At 37.2% G+C, this 19,008-nt stretch overlaps 1 protein-coding gene across 1 annotated transcript in view; it reads left to right on the forward strand.

The window, feature by feature from the left end:
* Window positions 1-19,008, forward strand: part of LOC140168135 (myotubularin-related protein 13-like) — a 161,840-nt gene that overhangs the window by 82,371 nt on the left and 60,461 nt on the right. Inside the window, 8 exon segments of the mRNA XM_072191449.1 lie at window positions 434-618; window positions 1,374-1,645; window positions 5,688-5,753; window positions 6,572-6,601; window positions 11,992-12,190; window positions 13,072-13,274; window positions 14,223-14,504; window positions 16,811-16,855. Of these exon segments, the coding sequence (XP_072047550.1) occupies window positions 434-618; window positions 1,374-1,645; window positions 5,688-5,753; window positions 6,572-6,601; window positions 11,992-12,190; window positions 13,072-13,274; window positions 14,223-14,504; window positions 16,811-16,855 (1,282 nt within the window).

Below are 19,008 nucleotides of genomic sequence, written 5' to 3' on the forward strand. Positions count from 1 at the left end.
TGTTGGTGGAATTCTGCAGTATTTGTTTGAACTAAATTCACAACCTAACCTTTAGTCAAGAAATTTTCAAAATTAAAAACTGGAGAAAATTAATACTTAAACATTACTCCTTTTCACATGGATACGCAAAAGTTTTGCTCTCCCCCTCGTGAATAGGTTGCTTCTCATCCTTATTGCGAGGTGGTTTATTAAACATTACAGAGTTTGTGCTTAAATATCCTTTACCTCTGGCTAACTGTAGCAGCATGCAGACTGATATTGGACTCATTTGTCATTTTGACATTTACTGAAAAAGCTACCTTTTCCAGCTACCTTTTTCAGATAGGAGTCTCGGTTGAGCAGCAATTAATGTAGCTTGCAACACAGCATCTTCATTCAACATTGTGTTACCACTTCCCTGGTCATGATTGAAATCTTTTAATTTTGATTGCAGTTGATCAAGGTGGCTTTCGACGAGGAGGTTGGCATGGAGAAGGTGGAGCTATTCCGCAAGAATTGTAGCAGATATAGATTCCCACCCACCATTTACCAGACTTATGCATTCCAAGGAGCCGTCATCTCACCGGCATACACTACGCAAATGAAACACAAAGAAAAGAGCGCCACACTTAGATACATGTAAGTACTTGGGGTTTGAGGGTCACAGGCACAGCTTTATTGATTTATTTAGTTTATTTATAGAGGCCCTGCATGAAATTATCGATTGGCTCCAAACAAAGGATTTGAGCCGGTGTCCTTCACCGTAGTGCAGTCCATTCAATCAAATGTTGTCATCAACCTATTTGATCGTCGTGCGAACAGGTGCATTGCAGAAGAGTCCACCCCACCAGCAAAAGAATTTGACAAGACATGGCGGGTGGGATGGAAGGCTTGACATTTCTAAACTTAATCATTGTTTAAAACATGCATCTGGCTTTGATGTGTGCTGTTTAGGTTATTTTTGGGTGAAAACATTCTATATAGAAAGACTTCAAATTAATTTTTGGATATACTGGATGAGGATGGCAGATGCTGGTCTAAAATATGTGTAAGTGCCTGATGGAAGGTAGATCAGTCAAATGAGGATGGCAGATGCTGGTCTAAAATATGTGTAAGTGCCTGATGGAAGGTAGATCAGTCAAATGAGGATGGCAGATGCTGGTCTAAAATATGTGTAAGTGCCTGATGGAAGGTAGATCAGTCAAATGAGGATGGCAGATGCTGGTCTAAAATATGTGTAAGTGCCTGATGGAAGGTAGATCAGTCAAATGAGGATGGCAGATGCTGGTCTAAAATATGTGTAAGTGCCTGATGGAAGGTAGATCAGTCAAATGTATATTGTACCGATGATAGAAAGCACTATTAGACGTTTAATTTGATTTTCCTTTCACCAGGAAATTTGCAACTAAATCATTCCTGAGATCTTCTTCAAATAAGAAGGGCACACTAACCAGAGGAGGGCGCCCTCAAACAAGCAAGACATTGCGAAAGGAAAAGTATCTCCTTCCCCATGAGACTCTCACGATGCAGAGGCCGCCGGCTCCTGGAACGGGAAACTCGTCGACGTTACCGCGCAATCTGATGTCGGGGAGTCTTGAGAGCGTCGCCACCGATTCCAATAATAGCAGACCGAACAGTATGTTGTATGACGATGAAGATCTGTCAAGTAAGTGACGTTATTTTTGTGTTCGAAGTTTTACACCGATTGAAGTTGCATAAAATAATATTTCATGCTTTCATTGATCAGATCCTTGGTGTAAGATATTCATGAGTTAGACTAGTGTAAAGACTTCATTGAAGAATTAAGCAGCTTACAAAATAAAGCTGTATAATCCTTCAATAAAAGATTCTGTGCTAGTCTAATGCTGTGTTTTTGTACACTAAGGATAAACCTAATTCAGAATATTTTCACAATTAGCATTTTAGAAGTATGGAGGACACAATTGGACGGTACAGCATGGAGTGGATAAAGTCTGTTGAATTTACCGGGTTTTGCCCACATGAAATACTGCCGTCTTGTGTACACCATACATGTAAAAAGGCTAATGGGCTGTATCTACTCAATCATAAACTGTTTGCTGAGCAATATCTTATGACCATCATAAATATTGTATTTAATCCTGGTGAAGAATACATCAATGTTTGTAAACAGATCTACCGTAAAAACTTGATAGTTAGCATATGTGCTTACTATCGAGCGCTTTTAAAACATGCAAACATGAAAAGCCCCATCCACAAAAGTGTCCACAAAAGTGTAAACATGAAGAGCCCCATCCACAAAAGTGTAAAGGGTTTTGAGCAAATCATTGATACACTTAGTTATATATGAACAAGTAAACCTGCAAATGTGTGTCTCAACCCCATTAGCTCAGTTGGTAAAGCGCTAGACTTTGGAACAATTTCATGTTTTCAAGAGCACTTTATAGTAAGCACATATGCTAATTATCGAGTTTTTACGGTATTACGTTAGAGAATAACAATAGGGATGAAGTTGATTTATATAACAAGCAAAGAATTCAAAGAGAGAATCTGGATAAATGCTGTTATCTTTAAGGGGGTACTACACCCCTGGCCAATTTTGTGTCTGTTTTTGCATATTTTTTTCAAAAATTATAGCGCATTGGTGACAAGTAATATATGTATATTATAGGGGCAAGGACTACAACTACTGCACTGGAAATTTTATTGCAGCACAGACAACAGTTGTGGAGTTACAGTCAAAAATGAGGGAAAAACCAATATTTGATCAATAAATCAATAACTACTTGATTTGAGTTGCTGAATTTTCAGTACAGTAGTTGTAGTCCTTTCCCCTACAATATACATATCTCACTTGTCACCAATGCACTCTAATTTTTGAGAAAAATGTAAAAATAGGCACAAAATTGGCCAGGGGTGTAGTACCCCCTTAAGTAGTCCTGAGGCATAATTCTTGTTACTTCCTCCTGATAACTGTGATTTTTAAGTGTTATGTTGTCTATGTTCACATTGGATGCTTTAGTGGGTCAATATGTACATGCTTTGATTACATACAAGTGCTTGGTAATACTGAAAGCTGTTAGTGATGGTGATTGACTACTAATTCAGACCCTTCAGGCCATACAGCTTCCAAGATATGCCCCTCATTGGTCCTATAATTTGGTAAACCAAGATGGCAGATTGTTTCAGTGTAACATGTATATTGTATAACTTTATCCAGCTTCTCTCTTTATATTCCTTGATAACATAATCATTGCTGATGCTTGGTTAACAGAGGGTGATGATTCTAAAGTTACATTATGTAAATATAGTTGCAACGGTTTTCACACCTACAGAGTAACAAGAACCATATCAAAGGAAAAACCTCCCAAAATCCCATATTTTGGGTTTTTTACCTAACCCTAACCCCCTAAGGGCTTTTCGGCGACGGGAAGGGAAAGAAGGAAAGAATAAAGAGAGAAAAGAAGTTGTTTGCTCTGGGTGGGATTCGAACCCGAGACCCCTCGCATGCGAAGCACTCGGTCGGCGACACTTTGCCACGGTCTTGGGCTTCGCTGGCCAGCTGAAACCGTGCCTATATATCACTTAGGGCGATTGCGTCATCACACCACGTGGGATGCATGCACGAATAGCGCATATATCAAGTAGTATTTTGTAGCATTCAGGCGGGTTAGGGTTAAGGAAGCCTATACTGAGTTTCGATAGTGGTAACCTAACCCTAACCCCGAAGGGCTTTTCGGCTGACGGGAAGGAAAGAAGGAAAGAATAAAGAGAGAAAAGAAGGAAAGAAGTTGTTTGCTCTGGGTGGGATTCGAACCCGAGACCCCTCGCATGCCAAGCACTCGGTCGGCGACACTTTGCCACAGGTCTTGGGCTTCGCTGGCCAGCGAAACCGTGCCTATATATCACTTAGGGTGATTGCGTCATCACACCACGTGGGATGCATGCACGAACAGCGCATATATCAAGTAGTACTTTGTAGCATTCAGGCGGGTTAGGGTTAATCCAGTGAAAAAATTACCCAATTGAGTTTAATTACCACTTTCAGTGAATAGCGGCTTTTAAGATTTTGAAATTAGGCAAAAGAACAGCTTTTAAGATTTTGAAATTAGGCAAAATAAAACTTTTAGCAAAGTGTGGCATTATTTTCTAAGGTGCTGCAGGTCATTTTTTTAAAAGTAGCTTAATGTGCTGGTACAGCACTTTGCGGCAAAACTTTTTAAGTTTCCAATTTTTAACAGCAATTTTCATGCAACATCAAAGAAAAGGTGCAGCAAAACATCTACACAGCTTTTTAGTTGACTCATTGAAAGGATAAAATAACGCAGCAACTAGCATAGAGCATTTGCGGAATTAAAATGTTTGCAAAAGTTTTATACTCTGATCAGAATAACAAGGCAGGTTCGGCCAGTAAGACATTGAATAGATGTGTCCGCATTTTGTCATCTATTTTGTTCATGTTTGCAACTAAGTGGTTTTTTAGTGAAGTGTTAGACCTGCCAAATTAATACCGATCAAAGTATAACAAGTCCATTGGTTGCCTAGCATGATTGCAAAATTCAGGGGAAAGTAATAATCATCTTTTAAAAGATCAAGAACAAATTTGGATGAAGTTGTTCAAACAGAATTTGGAACAGTATTTTGGTATTTCAACAAATCAAAAAAGAAATTATTCGTTAAAGAGTTTTGTCATTATGATTTGGTGGTAGTTATGCATGCATTTGAACCACAAACTGTTGTTGTTGTAAAGAAATTGTTTATGTTGTTGGAGAGATAGAGGATAAAATTGAAAAAAAAAGGTTAAAATTAAAGAAAAGGGAGGCAAAATTGAAGACTTTTACAATAAAAAAATGGTAAAACCCCAAAAGCATAAACATTGAGATATAATGCATGCAATCATATCATGTGTGAGATCACCAACTGTACATATTGTGTTATAATATCATCTGTTGCAGTAGTATGATTCCTTTCAATAGAGTAGTATGATGTGATGATGTAGACCATGTCACCTGCTAAATCACAGCAAATAAGCAAACTAGTATCATTGCAGGGGGATTTGAACAAGGGGCTTGTACTTGACACACGAAGCAACATGGTATGTGCTTTTGTGTTATGAACAAGCCTCAAAGGTATATTTGCAACTATATCGCAAAATTGAACTTTATATATGAAATTTTGGGGCAGTGCAATTTTCAAACTGGAACTTGAAGTGCAAGAATGATAAATTTTGATCAAGATGTGTCTCAATTTTGTTGTTCACTGTAAAGGTTGTATTGCAACAGGCTAATTGTGGGGTGCTAATTGCATTGAGATTCAGGTGGAATGGAGGTCTGGTAGTGAGAAATTATTTTGCACAAAATGTTGGAAAACCATCAAACACATAGCAACAATAACACATAAAAAATGTACATTGCAGGAAGTGCCTATACACGACATGTTATGCTTTATTTATCATACACATTGCTATAGCAGTATATTATGCAATGCTATTATTTATGCAAAGTTCACCTCAAATTGCTGCTCAGGCAGGAGGGATTTTAAAAGTCCTGATGTGTTTTTCCCATTCATTCAGGTGACATGGTCTATATACCGGGATGCTTTGTGTCAACCCTAAGGGCTGACTTGTGTTAACCCATTTTAATCGTGGTTTATTTCAGTGTCTTAACCTGGTTTAAGTCATTGCTGGGTGAATGATTAACTGTTGGTTTATCTGTTCCTTCTGCACACAGACATAGATCTAGCATGCGCCGCATTGAGGCCACCGAACAAAGGGCGTACCATGTCCGATGCCTCAGGTTAATAATTTTATAAAACCAGTTTTATTTCTTTTTATTTCTGTTTTAACTAGGTTTTAGTGTGATAGTGTTAACTAGTTTCATTGTGTGAATGGTGCCGTGCTCCACACATTCCATTGCCTTTCTTAACCAGGTTTTGGAATTTTCATGTTGCTTTTTAATCAGGTTTTCAGATAACATTAAACCTAGTTAATAATGCTAATATATCCATTTGTAGTGACTTAACCATGTTTGAAAGCTAACAGTTTTAACAAGTTCATGAAAGTGTTAAATTTTGTGATAATATTTCATGTCCTAATATGCTTCATCTTCTTATGGACATCTTAACATAACGTAACAGTGATTGTCGTTGTCATTCACTAATTGATTCTAATCACTAATTGATTCTAATCACAGGCATATTTTTAAATCTTGAAGGTCATTCAAAATTAACATTTAGCTTCAACAAGGACATTCAATTGTGACAGTACTATCAGGAACCATATTTAGATATTTGTATTTTTACATTGTTATCAAAGTATTAAGATAGTCATGATATTAGAAGACTTTATAAAAAGTACTAGTTTTCATCACGATAGCAAAGTTAGCAATTATGAATCTTTATTTAATAATGTTAACAGTTTTTTCGCTTCTTTTTAATGAATAAATGTAGTATAATAGTGTACATAACTAAGAAAATCATCAGAGATTCCCATCCATAAAGGATAAAAGTAAGAATTGTAAGATAGCTCTTATTTAAGATAGATATTTCCACAACTAATCTTAATTTCATTAATGCCAAAGGAGATTTTTTTGTCCTTCCCTTTTTTGCTTTTCAGATAAGAGGATACCAATTCCTCTTGAAACAGGTGAATTTTTATTTTAGGATTTTATTTTTTTTATATATCAGAAGTTATTATGCTCAAAAATTGATATCTATATATCTATCTATATATCTATTTATATAATGATAATATTATTTAGTTTGTGTGGTAAATCTGTGTAAAGTTGATGTGCAGACCCGGGAGTGTACCCATTTCAATGATTAATTTCAAATCAGTAGGCTATTATTTTATGAATATTGAAACAAAATGTGCTCAGTACATATCCTGATTCAGGAAGTGTGAAATTGAAATGTTACAAAAATATTTTTTAAATATCCTATTATTTTAGTTTATTCTTATTATTAAGCATATGTTGAGGATTTAGTTCTTGTGGCACTATACCCTTGACACCTTAAACACAACCCCCCAACTTAACACCAATAACCCTACCTTACCACTAACCCTATCCAAAACCTCAACCCTTAAAGGTGCACAGGGTAGAGGGTAGTCTACAATTACATCCAATTAATGTTGTATGAACATTTAAGGGCAATGTGTCGCATGCAGTGACCATTGCCCCACCCCCAGTGGCCATTGGACCACCTGTTACCACCATTATAGTCCCACATGTTTAGTCTGTGCAGCACAATTTACCTATCAAACTGATAATGTCCCACAAGCGTTTAGCTTAATACCTAAATTATATTACAAGTAGTAGACCCCCTTATCCTACCCTTATTTGTATTTATGTAACCCACGGTGGTGTAAATAATGTAAACCCTAGAAAATTTAGAAAAAGTTTGTTCCTGCTTGGCTACTCCCGTATCACCTGGATGTGCTTGTGAAGTTGTGGCGCTGAATGGGCTATGCCAGTTTAAATCCATACACCCCTATGGAAGACATGACCTTAATCTCCCACACAGGGGGTGTAAATTTCAAATGGAGTCACCCATTCAGGTAACTCCATTTGAAATTCACACTCCCTGTCAGGCTGTGTGGTCATGTCTTCCATACTGGGTATGTTGATTTCAACTGGAACAGCCTAAAGTATGTATGTATGACTGAAACGGTAATAACTCTGATAGTGTATGTTCTGTTCGGTTTGTTGTTTCGGATCCCTATCTAAAACGTGAAGAGCTCTAGACAATTCACCAAGTGTGAATAGCGGCCAACGCAATAACAGCTTTTCACTGTACAGTAAAATAATTGGTTATATATATGTTAGGATATATTCATTCAGTCATTCATTCATGCATTTCCAAGTTTTATATCTATTTTTCGATAGCAGCAGCACCATTATGCTAATTTTGCTTTTATGCCTTGGTGTTTTTTCCTTTTTTTTTCAGAGCAGACAATATTTTTGTGTGATTTCTCTCTTTGTATTTTGTGTATTTGGCACCCATCTAGGCTGGCTTTTTATATGATGTGCAGCAAGTGGATTCTTTAAATATTTTGGATTTTCGCATGTATTTTTGACCTAGATTGATATATGATTGGGATGGTCCATTTTTTTAGTTTTGGGAGAATGGCATGCTTATATTAATTCCAGTTCCACCATGTTTTTAATCCAGATTGAAAGTTTGGTCATTTTATTTACTGATAATTGGAGCTGAAAAAATGGGGGAGTGGAATTTATGGGGGAAGTGGATTTGCAATTTGTTCCCATATGAGATCAAAATATTTTGAACGGCAAAATCATAAATGCTTTCTCCCGATTTTTTGATGAAAGTTGTTTGATCTGGAATTTAATTTGGTTGGAATCCAACTTGTTTTCATACCAAGGGGGAGTTTGATTTCAATTTGATTTATTTGAGTGGGCATGCAGATCCTAATCTGGGTCAAAAGTGTCATGTGAAAATTCCAGTTTGCATCAAAGGTATAAGGTTTGCCCTTGTAATAGCCTTCTCATGTGATATTGATACATACAGCTGTAACACTGCAGATTCATATTGCTGCTGCCCCAGATCACTGTGGCCCAGCCACCAGGCCTCAAAATTCATGCAGGCCACCTCTGGTGGCCTTAGACTTGGCCTTGTTGCCTCTCAATGTTAAATCATTCTCTAGTACTTATTTGGCCAAGACTCAAGGCCTTCATGCACTTTACTGATTGGCTTTGAAATGAGTGTTCTTGAAAACATGATAATTTTCAGGCTTTTGGCGGCATTCAGGTGGTTTTGTTGTCCAAATTTACACATTTTTTTTCAATCTGTTTTTGGGCCATTTAAGGCCGAATTCATGCCCTTTTTCAGGCAGTTGTCAAATAAGTCATGCTCATGCCTACGTGAGGACTGCCAGCAACTTAGTGCTTACTCCAGAGTAGCAGTATAGCACCAGTCCAGTACCAGTGTGTGTACAGTACTGTATGTGTGATTCCGATATGTGTACTCAAGTACCAATGGAGTAGATGCAAGGCATTGTACCTCTAAGGCTGAGTTCACATAGGAGTATACTGTATACGGTATACGCTCATTTGATCAGGCTGAGTTCACATAGGAGTATACTATGTTAACTCAGCCTGATCGAATGAGCGTATAGCGAATACCGTATACAGTATATTCCTATGTGAACTCAGCGTAAGGGAGTAGCAATACGAATGTAGTAGTGATATGATGTGTTAATTACATATAGATGTGGATACAACAAGCTGTAAGTGAGCCCTTTGATACAACTTTGTTTCTATATTTGTGATATTTTTTAAAAGTAAACCCAGTATATATATATAGCTTTAATTTCCTGCAAATGCTGCACCATTGTATTCCAGATAGCAACACCCAGGTGAATATCTTGCTTTGGTGGTTTTGTGGTTTCACATCATTTATGTTTACTTCATTTATTTTGTTACTTATTTGTCATTTTGTTTTTAAGTTTTGGTTACCATGGGAACAGGTTATTATGAGACAATTTGGTTCTTGGCTATACGATACAGGTCTATGTACAAAAGTTGATTATTTGTAAGAAAAAAGGAAAAATGATATGAACTACATTAATCTTCATCAAAACTGTAATCTACATCCATAATCCTAATCCTCATACATTATAATCCAGATTCTAACTCTTAATCCCATACCTAATCTGAGCCTTGATCATTGAAGCTCTCTACACAGTTTGGTCTCACATCATAGTTGACAACTCTACACTATGTACATGCTATGAACCAAACCTCCCATTGACTGCTTAGAGCACAAGCCTGTTAAGTGGTTTCAAATCAGTCACTTGCTAGACTATGAGCATTGTAATGTATAAAGCTAAGGGTAACAGACATTTCTGATATTTCGGATCAGACTTAACATATATGTCTGCAATCAGATTTTAATAAGCAACTGCATTACATTTCTGAAATATCCAATGCCCTTGGCTTTACATGCACCAGTTACAATACCCAAACTCCTGTTTACAAACAACTGACCTGAAAAACAAAACCCCTCTTAAAGGCCCTTTCAGTGATTTCACAGGAACATTAAAAAAAATGGAAATTTGTCAGAGTTGCTTAGAAATAAAGAATAAGTCTACAGAATTTCATTAAACCACTTTTCCCCTGAATACATCGACAAATTAGTCAAAAAACAGAAGTTTTAGAAAGGTTTTCTACTTCAACTCAGATCGACTCGAGAAAATCGAGATTTTCGTACAGTGCTTTGCTTAATCGACTGGAAAAACTTCCTAGTCCAGTGTTTCTAACACGGGGAAGTAGAGTCTAAATTGATTTAAAACAGGCGTTTAATTTTTGTAGTAGAAAACAAAATAAGCAATTAAAGGTCAGTTAGGTCACCGAGGCAAACTAACGGTCAATTCAAATATGAAAAACAGTTAAAATTGTGTATTTTGTTTAAAATAGTAGCTACTGATGTAATAAGTAGTAGAAACAATACATAACGCGTGTTAGTGCGTGGAGAGTGAGCTTCTTTCGATCTCGAGTCGGACTTTTTGTACTGTCAGTATCAAAAGTCCAGAATCATGCAAATGCTTTATTTTGTCTAAAATACACGACTTTCGACCGAACCACTAGCAGGCTATGTTAGCACATCTATGCCAATTACAAAGGTTCCAAAATCTGAATTTTGATGATTTTTACGATCGTCCGGATGAGCAAATCACTGAATGGGCCTTTAACAGGGTTGTTCTCCAAGTAGTCGACATGTGATTGGTTTCAATATCAAAATCAAACCAATGTTAAGCAGATAATTTCAAACTCAAAAGTCATTTCATTGGGAAAAATAAACCAGGGAATAAAACACCTGCTATGGAAGACATGACCTTAATCTCCCACTCAGGTGGAGTCACTCATTCAGGTAACCCTATTTGAAATTCATACTCCCTGTGTGTGAGATTAAGGTCATGCCTGCCATAGGGGTGTCTGGATTTCAACTTGACTAGCCCTAAAAAGCAGACCATCAAACCAAGTACACTTAAAACATAAAAGGAGCCATGGATTTCTTTGAGGACCCTCAAATTATTTTTTATACACAACATAGCTATCAACTATATAAGAAAGAAAGACCTACACGGCCTGCAAAAAATGTTGGCTTATTTAGAGGCTGAAAACCAACCTATTTTTCTTTTTTGATCTTTTTTGTTTGCAACAATAACTCTCAATGTGCTAGGCACCTAGCCTTTGCAGGAACTTTGATGATCACAACTATTAGGCTATTCCACTTGAAATACATACACCCCTTATTGAAGACATGACCTTAATCTTCCACACAGAGAGTGTGTATTTCAAATGAAGTTACCTGAATGGGTAATTTCATTTGACATGTACACCCCTGTGTGGGAGATTAAGGTCATGTCTTCAATAAGGGGTGTATGTATTTCAACTGGAATAGCCAATTTAAGAAGTGTAATATGAAGTCACTGGTCATATTTTCTGAGAGAAAATGATAAAAGAGTTCAGATTTTGAAAACAAATGGAAAGAGTGCATGATGGTATGTTTTTCAATGTAAAAGTGACCGAAATGTAGGAATTTCCATGCTATATTATGTGAGAAGACTGAATTAAAACTGGCAGTTGCTGCATGTCCATTGTTGCGAAATTGCATGGACAAAACTTCAACTTCCATCCAGTTCATTGCCAAATTATAGTAGAATGTTCATGTAAAGAGCTAAATAAATCACATTTTTGCTTATAAATGCACTTACAAATGTTGTTTTGTAGTGTTTACTGGTAAGGTAATGTTTGTCGTGGGCCTGTAATAAACTTCCTCTTAAAAATTTACCTGTGGCGTTTATTAGGTATACAGTATTGAAACGTTTTGAGAACCCAAGATTGGCTTCGCATGTACATTTGGCCTGATAAACCTGTATGCACAGCACCAGTTATGTGACAGAAATGGGTTTAATTCAGCTCCTCCCAGGATCAGTTTATATCAGTGTGGCCAATTGGGTACCACTTACAGACTACAGGTTGTTAATTCAACTCTTGACCTTTAACTTTGCAGTCATAGATGAAGTCGATGTGACGAGTACCCTGAAGCCGGTAGACGTTCTTACACCACAGAAACTAATGGATAAGATGTACGTGCAGGACTATGAGAGACTTGGTTTTGGAAGTCCTGGTTCTCAGCTGCCAGCTAGACCAAAGCAAGGAGAGGCTTTCAGGATATCGGAAGTGAATTTACATTTTGAACTTGCCAGAAGGTAGGTTGTCTGATGTCTATAGTATGTGTAGAGGTGTGAGCGTGTGCATGCTGTTGTATACATCAGCAATGAAGAACATGTATACGAGCCATCACTGTAATTGCCTGCAAACAGACATCCATGGTTCAGATTGGGGTTTGGACTGTGTTTCTAGTTTTAAGATTAATATACAGATTTAACCCACCAGAGTCTGGTCCTAAGTCCAGAGACCTCATTGTTTGATGCCTACCCATGACAAGTTGATATGCAGCTCAAGAAATACTTCAAAGAGGCATTATAATGGAGTGCTCATCTGTATAAGGGTGAAATAAGGCTCTGAAGGTGACTGCGCTGGTGCTCTACCAATGAATTACCATTATAGCCATTGACCTCATTTTCCCAGTGTAAGCAGATGGTAAAACTTGCAAGTCCACAGTAGTAAGGCATGACAAATTTGAACATGTGCATCTCCTGTTGGATAGTAAAAACCGAATGAGGGGGGGGGGTCAATTTTTATGGTTGCTGGTCTTTGTGTGTGGGTGGGTCCTTGATGGTACATATATGTTGGTGGGTGGGTGTGTGAGTGTGTAATGGTTGTTAAAATGGTTTTAAACTCTCAAGCCACAGGTTCAAAATATCTGGTAAAGGTCAAAAGTTCAAATCATCAATTCACTTCTGTGATGTTTTGGAAACCGGTAAATTCAATTTATCTTTTTTACAATGTGCAGAAAAAAGCCGAGATGTATTTTATTTTGTTGATTGCCCTGATTTTTTTTACAGGATAATAATAACATATGACATGTTGTAGTGATTTATGGAATGTGTGAGCCATAGTGGTTAGCACCAGTGTGTGCAATTCCATGTACATTATAACATTGTGCACTGTTTGTTTTGCTACACAGTTACCCCCCATTGATAGTGGTTCCATCAGCACTCTCAGACGACAGTATCCGTCGCTTAGCCAAGTGTCACAGACAGCTACGATTCCCTGCGATAGTTTGGAGGCATCCGAGGACCAAGGCGCTATTACTACGGTCCAGTGGGTTCCATGGGAAAGGCGTCATGGGGATGATCAAATCGTCCACGTCACAGAATCCAAGAGAAAGTAGGTTTGATAATAAACTTCTGGTTTTTGTTCTTTTGAGCTTGATATCGAGGGGTGAGAGCCAGATAGCCTCAACTCACAAGCACCTGCTCCCTCAAAATGATTATAAAGTCGCCAGGGCACTATAGAAGTTACTGTCCATTAATCATGACAAATTCAATACCAAACAAAGAAAGACATTGTGGAGGAAATATTGATTTTTGAAGACCAAAGCAAGGTGCCAACTTTATGCTCATTTTGTGAGAGCTGGTAATAGTGAGTTACAGCTTTTTGGTTCTGAACCCTCGATACATCAATTTCCTACACATTCCTAGTAAAATTATTGAAACAGTTATAAGAAGATACCATATTTGACATATCTGAAATTGTCCCTGCCAAATGAAGTTTGGAAAGGGGATTATAAAATGAGCTGAGATGTATGTATGGCTGTGTGTTTTGGCTGTGTGTCTGGCTGTATGTGCAGAAAATGTGAGCCTTTGCAAAGAAAGCATAATGTGATGTGATCAAGCAACACAAACAATTGTCACTGTGTGGCGCGCCAGTAAGTTGGTGGGTGGTAGAGATCTCTTTGACCCTGACTATATGTGACCTACCACGAAATGAGCATCAAGTTTCGCGATGCCCTAGCTACTGCGTTGGTGTTCTTTGTTTCACACACATCAAGATAGTAGTATGTCTGTATGTCCTTTGTGAATGGAGGCACAATGGGTCATTCACGAAGGACATACTACTGGCGTGTACATGTGCACAGCAAACAAAGAACATAACCATGATGTATCAAAACTACCAACTTACGATTTTATGCTCATTTTGTGGTAGCAGGTCACTGGGATAAGTGCATTAAGGTCCAGTCTGGTGAGACAAAAAAATAACCCAAACTAATTCCACTTTTCATGAATATATAATGACCCATTGCCTGGATGCATATTGTTTGATTGTAAACTGTAGGTAGTACCGATACCAGCTCTGGAAGCAAGAGCATCGAGCAAGACAAGTTCTTTTCAGCAATAGTGTTTAACACACCCTTTGGTAGCTACCATAAAAGCGATTCACTCGTGAGCCTCAACGCAATCCTCCCTATGTCTCTCGGGGTCGACGGCTCCGACACCCCAACGATAAGCCCACGTAGAGTGGCTAGTGTCAGCGGTACACTCCTTAACCGTGGGTTCTTGAGGTCTAGCGGCGGGAAGACCAGTGGCGGTGGTGCTTCTAGTTCCACTATGAAACCAGGTAAGTCTTATGATGTGTGCTCATTTGCATAATTTGTTTTGCATATTCATGATTTTGTATCTGCTGTCTAGGTCTTGAATGAAAGTGTTGTTTCACGCTTTAATGTTGTGAATGATATTGTTTATATATATATGTATTCAAATTTTAAAATTTGTAAATAAAGCGATGTAATTGTGGTTATTGTTTCCAAAGCTTCCATGTTTTATGCTTTTTTTGGCTTACATTGAAAAAGAATTTAGAATTGGTAATAAAAAGTACTCTCAAGTAGGCCCTCATGTTGCGATAATGATCTGGGAGTACATCAGAGGCCAGAATAGTTTAACAGGCTTTGCCGTATGAAATTTGCAGGGGAGCTTTTAATCGCTTTCCTTGAGTGCTACAGGAGAGCACTAGGAGAGCATTTACTGTATATGTGGTTTTTATTGTTACACCAAATGTATGCGAGCAACAAAAAGCTCTCCTCAGCTTTATTTGAGGGGAGTGATGGGGAGTAATCGCTCTAGCTCTCCTCAAACGGCAAAGCCTGGTTTTATGTTCACTGAGAGTATTGTTCATTATTATGTATATATTGTATATATATTGCACCACATTTTACCATGCTTATTCAATATTTTTGCTAGAATGGAGATTTTTCCCCCATTGTCAAACCTTAGATTGCTTCACCATGGACAATTGCTGTCAAAGTTTTATTATGGCCTTTAGTTGTTCTATAAAATGTAGAGATTTATCCGTATTGATTTATATTTAGATAAACAAAAAAATATCCAATTTTTTAACTACCTGATTGCCCTTTGGTGTTTTGGTGATACTAAGGGGAATGTCAACGTTTTGTTGATTTTTTTTTATCCTTCAATTCTCAAAAATATCATTAAATTTGTACACACAAAAAAAGCTTTTATGATTCAAATAGTATTGAAAATGGATATTAATAATGTTTTTACCAAACCTGCTGAACAATAAGTCTACAATCATTGGAAAAATAAATGTTGGCACACTTTGACTGTCTTTTGTTGAATATCTGTCCCTGCACCCCCATTCAGTGTTGGACAAAGCCACGGGTCATTGGCACCCTCTAACATTGAAAGATGCGGAAGGGGGAAATACACTCGCCTCTCCTTTTTTATAGTTTTCAGCACAGTACTTCAGTGGTCTGCCAATTTGGCGCAGTTTATGGCGTATACAGAAGTGGTGTTCTGATTGGCTAATTGAATCACGTCATCATGACATCAGCACCTCATTCGCTGGTCCATCGCGTGACCTAGTTCTTTTTATGCGATAATCAGATAGAACAGACTGACATCGCTGATGTATTTTGCTGAATGGTATAATAGGGCATGCATTTCAAGTGTGCCAACTATGGCATGTTGTTCAAGTATGCCAGCTATTTTCCCATGATTGTTGTGGAACTCTAAGTTTTTAACTTGAAATAAAATAAAAACATTGACAAGACATTGTTTAAACTTCACCACTAAGGTTATTCAGTTTTTATAGCACCATGTGATTTTTTTAATAAGAATCGTAAAAATTGAGAAACAACCAACTGATTTTTCCCTTAGTATCACCTAACTTACGTGTTATTATCTGTAGTGTATGTTGTGTGTGTTCACTTTGACACTCTTGCAATATTGTCAGATATGTTTGTCTTGTGTTTTTGTTTGTCTGTGTGGACCAATTACTTTACAAATTCTGAGCTTCATCAAACGAGGAAGAAGCTTGCATTTCAATTTTCTACCAAAAAAAAAAAGAACTAGCCAAAATATTAAGGTTAAATTGTGTTTTTACAAGACATTTTAATCATGCGTGGGGTGGATCATAATCTAAGAAGTCCATTTGTGTGTGTTCATGTTTTTCATTTGTACCCGTCTTTGTCACTTTGTTTGTATGTCACGTTTGTCTGTATGTATGTCTGTCTTTTTGTACAGCCTCCAGTCAGTCTTTCAAATTTCTCTCTCTTAGAAGAGGTAAAAATAAAAAAATAATAAAAAGAAATGATTTATGCAGTGGGATAATCCAGTTGAAATCCATACACCCATATTAGACCTTAATCTTCCACGCAATTACTTAAATGGGTAACTCCATTTGAACAACACCTCGTGTGTGGGAGGTTAAGGTCATGTCTTCCATAGGGGTGTATGGATTTCAACTGTAATAGCCCAATTATCTAACAAACCTCAACTGTTGGTACTTGCTACAACATAACTTACTAATGTCCTTCCATCCCTGTCAGTCAATTAATCGTCAATTACCAATAAATACTGATCAATAACCAATAATTGATAACTAATTTTGCTGATGTCAATCAACAGCTTCTCTGTTGTCAAAGCTTCACCTCAAACTGGACGATAATACCAGTAAGATTTACGGATTTTCTTTATACCATTACATACCGGAGCAAAATCATAGTTCTTGCCAAATGTCTGAAAGTTTTAGAGAAAATTTTCATCATGTTGTAGCAGCACTACCACCACTTTCATGGTACAAACTAGGAACAAGGAATCAGATTCAGTAGTATTGACTAATTTGAGTGCTTTTGGATATACCAAGAGTTTTTTAAGTATTTGAAATACAAACCAAAGTTAGTTTGATAGTGTAAGAAATATAAAAGCTGAAAAATAGTATAGAAATACAAATTTTTTTTTGAAGGCACACAAAATCAGCAACTCTGATAGTACTAGTGACTGATGTGAAAAAATTTGGATTTAAACTATAATTAATGTTGTTGTCACTTAAATTTATTCACTCTTTTTATTTGATCTGTCAGAAATCATTGTCTCACTGAGATTATTTGGTCAGAATTTGTATACTTTCAAAGTTTTGAATTGGGTTCAGATTTTAGATATTTTTTGATATTTTTTTTGTTGAAAATTGATCATCAAACCCAAGTTTTGATCTAACAAACCAAATATGTAGGCTATTCCAGACGAAATCCATACACCCTGTATGGAATACATCACCTTAATCTTTCGCACAGGGAGTGTAGATTTCAAACTGACTCACCCATTAAAATACATACTCCTGTGTGAAAGATGAAGGTCAAGTCTTCAGTAGGTGGTGTATGGATTTCAAATAGAATAGCCCAAACCACAACTGCTGTTCTGATTCCTGGAGCCACCCATCTATTCATATATCTCCATCATGTCGGTATATCATCCTCTAGAGCGGATCATTGTGTTCTGGATCATATAGATAATATGCATGCCTTTATTTCCTTGCAGACCTTTCCTTAACCGTTTCATTTTACACTTTTCCAGGAGCATACATTGTCACAGACAATTTTGCAGCGTAATTTTACCGGAATCATGCAAAAATGAAATCAGCGATTTGCGCCAAAATTCGAACCATTCCTGATTGAATACGGGCATGAATTCAGGTATAATTTTGGCTGATTTAATATCAAAATCATATTGGATACCTTTTCTCTTTAGTGTTTTTGAACAGGTACAATTTTGGCTGATTTGAAAAAATAAGTGATGGTAAAATTTGCGATGTAGGCCTGCTGCTGTATGTTGATTAAATTCAGTTATAAACAACACAAGTCAGGTATGCCATTGCTTACAAAAGGTTTTATCCTCTGGAAAAGTGTGTTATGAAATGGATGTCAAAGACGGTCTTAAGCTTTGCCACGTTAGCTTGTGTTGCATGAAAATTGCTTATGGGGAGCCATAAACATTTTGTGACAGGGATAGCATAATTTAAGGGTGTACATGAGTGTACTGCTTGCTGCTTATTCTGCCTGCAGGTTTATATTTTTTTAAATCAAGAATTTTCATAAATACATTTTTTTTGAGGGTGGATGAAAGAGGGCAATTTTTTGTTTGTTTATCACAATGTCTAACCTATCCAATTGTGTAGCTAGATACCTTTGTTCCATTTATGCATGCTAGGTAGCATTGTGCTATTCTAGTTTAAATCTATACACCCCCTATGTAAGACATGATCTTAATCACCCACATAGGGTTGCACATTTCAAATAGAGTCACCCATTCAGGTAACACCCATTTGAAATTCACACCCCTGTGTGGAAGAATAAGGTCATGTCTTCCATAGGGGTGTATGGATTTCAACTGAATAGCTCATTTTGTAACAGACAACACTGAATGGGTAGCTCCATTTGAAATTCACACTCCCTGTGTGGAAGATTAAGGTCATGTCTTCCATAGGGGGTGTATGGATATCAACTGGCATAGCCCATTTTGCATGAGTTGACATCCTTCACCCATCTGTATTGTTTGTATTGTTTTACATTAGGCAATAGTAACTCTCTGGAGCATATATTGAGAGATTCAGTTACTTCCACATCCAGTTATGAAACCTGTGTGGAGGATATTGATAGCGATAGCTCCTCGGACTACCATTCAGAGATTGAATTTCGGGAGTATGATGATGAACAGCCAGTGTCATTGTCAAATTCAGATAAACTTGCTTCCCAGAATCAAATGGAAGCTCAAGTCGATTCCCCAAATCATACAGCTGAAGTTGATTCCCCAAATCATAAAGCGGAAGT

This window comes from Amphiura filiformis, chromosome 13, assembly GCF_039555335.1.
Source record: "Amphiura filiformis chromosome 13, Afil_fr2py, whole genome shotgun sequence".
NCBI classification, from domain to species: domain Eukaryota; kingdom Metazoa; phylum Echinodermata; class Ophiuroidea; order Amphilepidida; family Amphiuridae; genus Amphiura; species Amphiura filiformis.